The sequence below is a fragment of the Nicotiana tabacum genome, chromosome 21 (genome assembly GCF_000715075.1).
Source record: "Nicotiana tabacum cultivar K326 chromosome 21, ASM71507v2, whole genome shotgun sequence".
NCBI lineage: Eukaryota > Viridiplantae > Streptophyta > Magnoliopsida > Solanales > Solanaceae > Nicotiana > Nicotiana tabacum.
This window is the reverse complement of record NC_134100.1, coordinates 19,672,980-19,680,413: the sequence shown is the minus strand read 5'-3', so window position 1 is coordinate 19,680,413 and position 7,434 is coordinate 19,672,980. Positions and strand designations below refer to the sequence as shown.

Sequence of the window (7,434 nt, the reverse complement as noted above, 5' to 3'; positions counted from 1 at the left end):
CCTTATTTCCAATTCACCTTGAGAAATGGTCAGATTTACCTATATCATACTTTGACCATGTACTTGATCGAATTGTAAAGGTATAAGCTTTAGTTCTTTCTGCTACATGTCTATTTTATTGTTGGATTTCACATTTGCATGTAGCAGATTAGCTAACCAATATTTTATTCTTGAAGAAACAGTTTTGTTTTAAGACAGTCGAGTCAGTTGCACGGCGTTATGTTTATAATTCTATTTGGAAAAAGTGGAGTGCGAATAGGCTAAACTTGTGGAGAGAATTCTATGATCCACTCAAAAGTAAAGCTCAGATTATGAAAAATATTCCAGCTGGGATTCCACGGGATCAGTGGACTTCATTTGTTGATTACCGTTTTAAAGAAACAACTTTGGTATTTATTTATTATTCAACTTGTATGTTTGATTATATTTAGTTATTTGTGTGATTGACTTTCAAGTATTTTTTTTGTAAGGAAATGTGCAGAAGGAATACTGAGATTCGAAAGAAACAAACATTTACACATACAGGTGGCTCCAAACCTAACTCCAGAAGAAGGGCTGAAATGGTGAAAGATGTTAATTCATGTCATTTTACTTTAATTATTAAACTAACTTATGTAACTATTCCAGTTAAGTTATTCTATTGGTTATTTTATTTATAGATGGCTGAGACTGGACGAAGGCCTGGACGTGCACAACTTTATCTTGATACTCATAAGAAACAAGATGGAACATATGTGAATGAGGCGGCAAAGGAGATATGTGTAAGTTTCTTCTTTATCTTTGTGATTGTTGAAGGTTATTCCTTTTTGGGGTATGAAATCTAATATATGTATCTGTCTGATTCACTATTACTTTCAGCTTGTTCCAGACTAGTTATGTATCTTTTTTGATATTTATCAATGGGTTGTAATGTCAAATAAGTCTACAATTTGTTTTTTCCTTTCTTGTTTGAAACATTATCTGTTTTTTCTTGGAAACAACAGTATCTCTGTCCTGATGATGAAGTGGTTTTAATTGCAACTATTAATCCAGCTAGTAACACAGGAAATATAATTCCCCCGGAGCTCCATCTTGTGTCGTAATAACTGCTCTCTTTGTTTCGTCATTCTACGTACAATGGCGATAACACAACAGCTGAAACAAGTTCTAAATTCATTTACTCCTATGTGTGAAGAGTACTGGTTTGAACATGTAGCATAGCTCTCCATTGTGTAGGAGTTTTGATAAAAAAAAATTAAAGGTCAGTTTTCTTGTTATTAGGCCAAGAGAACCAACCCTCAATGGGATAAATGATAGCTCAAAGTTTGTAACATTAAGATTTATAGAGGAGCAAGACAAGGTATGAAAGGAATGTAGGTGTAAAAGTGAAACTTTTAGGTGTATTTATACTTTTAAAGTGTCTGGCTTCATGCATTTCAGCAGCTATCTCTTTTTTGCTTGTCTTGGTGTGCATTTAGTTACTTATTAATGTTGTGACAAACAATATATAGGAAAAAATTGAGCTTGCTTTGAGCCAAAGTACGGTGGATGATTCTGAAGTTTCGCCGAATGATTTTGTTGGTAAAGTGCTAGGAAAAGAGCACTCTGGAAAGTACGATGCTTAGGATTAGGAGCTGTCCCTAGCAAAGTTTTAAACATGCAAGACCTCGTTTTGGTGGTATGAATGCTTCAAGTAGTGATGCTTCACGTTTGAACCATTGCCAAGAGAACTACAATAAATTGTTGAATGCTCACAACCAAAGCCAAGAGAGCTACAAACAAATGATGAATGCTTTCAAGGCATATATGATAATGAAAGAAGGGACAATACCGGAACAATTTGTGGAGTTCTTTGCTTCTCCTCCTACAACGGTAAATAAACTTGTGATTTTTTTTCAACTGATATTATCTGTATCAGGAGCTGCATCAACTGATATTAGCTGACCTGATGTCAAAAGACACGTGCTTTCCTTGTCCGTTCTAGAGGTTTTGGCACTCTGTAAAATCCATGTTTGCTTGTTTACATGAACTTAAGCATGTTTTTTTCTGCTGAATGCAGCACTCCAGAATATGCTCAGAGCACTTCTGTTGTCATTCTTGTTTGGCTGGACAATCATATGTTTATGTCCTATCCTGCATCAACGATGTGCTATGAGGTCATAACAGTATAGTGAAAACAAATAAATTGTTGATCTCTTACACACTTGTAGCTTTTGACAATGTCTCAAGAACGAAGACCCGAGGGCACCTTTTAAACAGGAAAGAGCTGCTATTTGAGCTTTCCTGATAAACTAATTTTCCAACTGTTTAAATGTACTGCTGAATTCCTAGTTTCATGTGTGTTAAAAGTTTGACTACAGAATAAAGGATGGAATTGGTTCAGATTTTTATTCAAGAAATAGCTTAAGTTATAATTAGCATTTAAAGGATCTTATTGTTTTATTTTGTTTGCTGCCTAGAGATGCAACTAGTGGATCACTAGTGGATCACCCACGGGCGTAAGAAGATCATCTGATGGCAGTAATCCAAGTGACAACAATTGAAGTTTTTTATAATTGAATTAGATAATTGATTATGGCAATGTAATTATGTGATTGGAGCGGATGTTAGAATGGGTAGGGTGAATGTTTTATGTTAAAATTTAGTTTGAAAACTAAGTTCGTTTCGAGCAACTAAATATAGAGGTAGATTGCTATATCGGAGACAGCTTTTCCGACGCTACTGTATGCAGCTAGAAACATTGCTGAATCTGCTTTGAGTTGTTTAGGAATTTTTTCCATCGGAGCATTTTTGTGGCCCCATCATTTAATAATCAATTTACGGGGGTTGAACTGTCGCAAATTAACTCCCACTAATTAATTACAGCAGTCGCAACAGAATTACTGTAAATTGATTGCGGCGAGCCTTCTTGCAGGAGTTTTGTGAACCGCTGCAACAACAAATTGCGGGAGTTATTGACTGCTGCAATTTGTAAAAATAATTGTCGCAATTTGACCTTTTTTTTGTAGTGGTGCCGCACAAAATCTTGAGTCATGTCATCCCATTTATGCCACTTACCGACATCTTGATAAGTATGCCATTCCAAAGCTACCCCAGTCAGGTTCTCACTGAAATACGCCATCAGCAACTCATCTTTCCTGCCAACACTTCTCATTCTACTACAATAACCCCTCAGATGCGCTACTCGATCTCCACGCCCATCATACAAATTAAACTTTGACATCTTAAACCCTTTCAACTTTTTGGATATCTCATATTGATCCACTGTCTTAGCAGGCTTTGCCGTTTCACCAGGAATCTCAAAATGTGGAGTGTAAGAGTACGAACCCGAGACCTTGAAAATTGGTTCTGGAGCATGGTGTTGGGCATCAGGAATTTCGAACACAGTCCCGCTAGAGGATCGAGGAAAGGTAGCAGGTGGATGAGCTACAAAGACATAAGTGGTCAAAGGATCGGGATATAAGGTGGTTCTGGGGGGTAGAGTGTGAAAAGGTTGTGGGGAGATATCCTGGATTTGTGTCAGTGGCGGAATGGTGACAAGGCTTTCAGTGTAGTTAGTGGGAACTGATGGTGGAGGATGCCCACTAATCCAAGCTTGGTATATTTCGGTCATCTGTCCTTTCAACCTTAAGACCTCTTCTTTCAACTCAGATTCTGATTCACCAATTTCCTTAGACGGATCAATAACCCCCATGTCCAAGTCTTTGCTAGCCATGGTCATCTTGCTCTTTGACCTTGTGTTGTATGGATGAGTTACTTAAAAATCACAAACCAACCGCCCTTCTGCTCAATGAAGATAACAAAAGGAACAAAATGGGGACATCCTGTTAGCATTAGGACATTTAACAACTGCAAATATCACATTGTGTGCAATGCACCTAGCAACAATTAGCGATCCTAGAATGACTTCGAGGGTCACAAAGTCACTTGGCATCATCCCAATTTTGTTCATTTCAATCTCCTCTTTTCGTTTCTTTTCTAGCACTTGCTTGCTCATTTTCCTTCATTTCTTATTTTGCTAATTATCACTCTTTTCTTTCCTCTCATTTCTCACACCCCATAACTTCATCTCTTTTTTTTTTCCTTTTTTCTTTTTTGATTTTTTTTCTTTTTCTTTTTTCTTTCTTTTCTTTTTTAAAAAAAATAAAAAAAATGATTCGATCGAACCGTATGTAGGTTGCCTACGTATCATGACGCCGCATGAATCAGATCTTTACGTAGTTTGGGAAGATCGGGAATAAAGTAAAATAACTAGCATTCTCTTCTTCTTTTTTCTTTTTACCTTAATGACTACTCTGATAAGAAAAAAGAAAAAACAAATCCTTTTTTATATGAATTTTCTAGACTTAATGTTCTATAACCTATTCTAAACTTAGCGAGCATATATTTTTTCTCCTTTTTTTTCTTTTTTTGAAACAAATACTCTATGAGAAATTATTGAGGGAAAAATCCTACAAGAGAAAAATATTTTTTTTATTCTTTTTTTTTTAGGAAAGAAGTCTAAAGAATAAACCAAAGAAAAATATTTTGAATTTTTCATTTGATATCCCTGAAGAAAAATTTCGAAACGAGAAATGAAAAAGATTAAAAAACTGTTTTTGGATTTCAATTTTTAATTACCTAAAGAAGAAATTCTAAAGATAAACAAAAGATAAGGTATGTTATTTTCTTCTATGTACAGTATCCGGAAGTTCTAGTGAGAATAAAAAGAATATTTTTTTTCTATTCATTTTACATTAATTTTCGAAAGAAGAACATCAAAAGAAAATCTTTTTGGATTTTTGGAATTAATATCTTAAAGAAAACTTTTAAAGAAGTACTAAAAGAATTTTTTTTTGAATTTTTAGTCTTAATGTACTAAAAGAAAATATAAAAGCAATTTTTTATTCTAGATATTAATTTCCTAAGGAAAGCCACAAGAGATTTTTTTTGAACTTCTAGAGTTAGTATTCTAAAGAAAATAGTTTTTGGCTAAAATCATCCCTTAACTATAGCTCAAACCTAAGGTGCATCCTTGAGTTACCTCTGTAAACAAAAAATATCCCTATATTATCTAAAAGGCGGCAAAAATCATCATTCCATTAACTTTTGTCAAAAAAACTAACGACGTTAGCAAAAAACATGTCAAGGACATGCTTTCCCCACTAAATTTTCCCTGTCTTGTCCCTACCGCCCAATGTCTTCCACCTTCACCAAACTAAGACTTCATAAACTAAAAGTTTTGTTGAACTTGTAAAATACACACAACAAATTTAAGACAAAATTGAAGATACGACTTGTACACGGGGCGGATCCATCCTATTACGCGTGGGTTTCCGTGAACCCAGTAGCTTTTGCACTACTCTGTATATGTGTTAAAAAATTCACTCAATATCCATAATTTTTTTGTGAACCCAATTATTTATTTTATATTTACTTAATGTAGTCATTGTCCTGTTGACCAATTTTAAATATCTCCTAATTAATTAAAAAGACCCATAACGATAACTATACCCATTACCCATACACGAAAAACAAGCTTCAAAAGCTTCTTCATAAATGACTGATATGATTAAAAATAATAAACAAATTGTATTTCCAGTTCCTTTAACTATTTATAAAGCAAAAGCCTTTACCAGACTATGATTTTATTATATCAGTGCAAAAGCCTTTCTAATCATAGCAGTCATTTTTTAAATTTAAAATCCATTATTTTAAGCTTCACATACACAATCTTTTACATATCTAGTGCTACTTGTACTAAATTATTCAGTAGGATTATCACTTCCTTCTTCTTCCTCCTTCTCTTTCACTTCCTTTTTCTTTCCGGCTTTGCCTTCAATCTCCGAGCCCTGCAACACATCCACACACGATTCACCGCCTTCCGGAAGAGATGGCTTACCAACCAAATCTCCGATGTTCTCCTCATCCTTAGCACTGTCTATAACCACCACATCAGTCGTCCCTTTCGGCACTTCATCGTCGCTGCCCTTCTCAGTAGTTTATTAGTAAATAGTACATATATATATATATTATTCTATATATAACATTATGGACTTTTAGTCTTTTTCCCTGGTGAGGTACTATTACAGTATAGGAATACAAATTTCACCAAAAACTAGAGCTCTTTTGCTAAAGGTAGAAGACAATCCGGAAGGGACAAAATGGGAACATTTAGGGGGAAAGGCACGTGCTTGACATGTTTTTTTGTTGACGCTGTTATTTTTTTTTTACAAAAGTTAATAGAAGGATGATTCTTGCCACATTTTAAATAATATAAGGATGTTTTTTGTTTACTAAGATAACCCAAGGATGTACCTTAGGTTTGAGCTATAATTAAGGGATGATTGTCGCCAAAAACTCTAAAGAAAACATCTAATAGAAATATAAAAATACAATATCTCTTTTTTTTTTGGATTTTTGAGTTACAACACACTTTTTCAAATATAAAGTAGGAAGTAAAATAACAAAAGACTCGACATTACTGTACAAAACTAGAAAGTAAAAGACGAAATAAAATGAAGAACATACTCAAAACATAAAAAAATAATAAAAAATAAATATATCTCCTTAAGCAACTCCTACATGAGCAATCTTGACTGGATGGTCCTAAGGCGTTTGTCATGCCCAAAATTCGATAAGTAAATCCACACCTGTATGAAAAAATTAAGACCAAATAAAGTTAAAGGCCTAAAATGCTATTTGAGACAATAACCCTTTCTGTTGGACACATGCAAGATATGATTGAGGCTAGTTTTGCAAAATGACTTATTTGGCCAAAAGGTGGCTAAAAATGAAAAATTTGGCTAAGATCCCGCAAAGTCAAGAACCTAAGATTTACTAGGAAGATCGGACCCTATGTGGGTCGCCTACGTATCATGCCCCGAAAGATGAGAATCGGGTATGCGTAATTCGGACAGATTGGATACGGGCGGGAAATAAACTTAACAAATAACTTAGAGAAAATATATTTTTTGTCTTTTTTTGAAAAATAATGAAACGTGTAAAGTCTTTTTGGATTTTCTTTCCCTTTTTTTGATTTTTTTTTTGGAAAATGATCATTTTTTTCTTTTTCTTAACAAAAATGTGAAAGAAAACATAAATTGGGCCCTACTTGCCTTATTTTCACACTTCACCTTCCTTTATCATTTTTTCTTTTTTTTCATTTGCCCTTAACTATCATTGGTCCGCCAAATGACCCTTTTACCCTTGAAGATTGCAACATGTAGCACATAGGATGCATCAAGATGGTCTGTTATTTTTGGATATACATGTCCTAGACGGACCCAACCCCTGTGTTGAGTCCCTAACGTCAAATGCACGTGATGCAAACAAACGTTCTTACTAGGGATCCGACATGAGGCTATGTTATTATAGATTTAAAAACCTGGATTTATTTGTTCTAGACCTGGCTTACCCGAGTGGCTTACCAGAGATTCTGGGTTCTTTTCCCTCGCAGAGTTGCCAGAGCTGTCA

At 34.7% G+C, this 7,434-nt stretch overlaps 1 protein-coding gene across 1 annotated transcript; it reads left to right on the top strand.

Annotated features, from left to right (window-relative positions):
• Positions 1-212: 212 nt before the first annotated feature.
• On the top strand, positions 213-2,760 carry LOC107799224 (uncharacterized). Its single transcript, XM_016622313.2, has 5 exons — positions 213-389; positions 471-563; positions 660-761; positions 1,491-1,851; positions 2,439-2,760. Exons 1-4 carry the CDS (start codon positions 312-314, stop codon positions 1,602-1,604), a joined length of 387 nt encoding a protein of 128 aa, XP_016477799.2. The 5' UTR covers positions 213-311; the 3' UTR covers positions 1,605-1,851; positions 2,439-2,760.
• Positions 2,761-7,434: the final 4,674 nt, after the last annotated feature.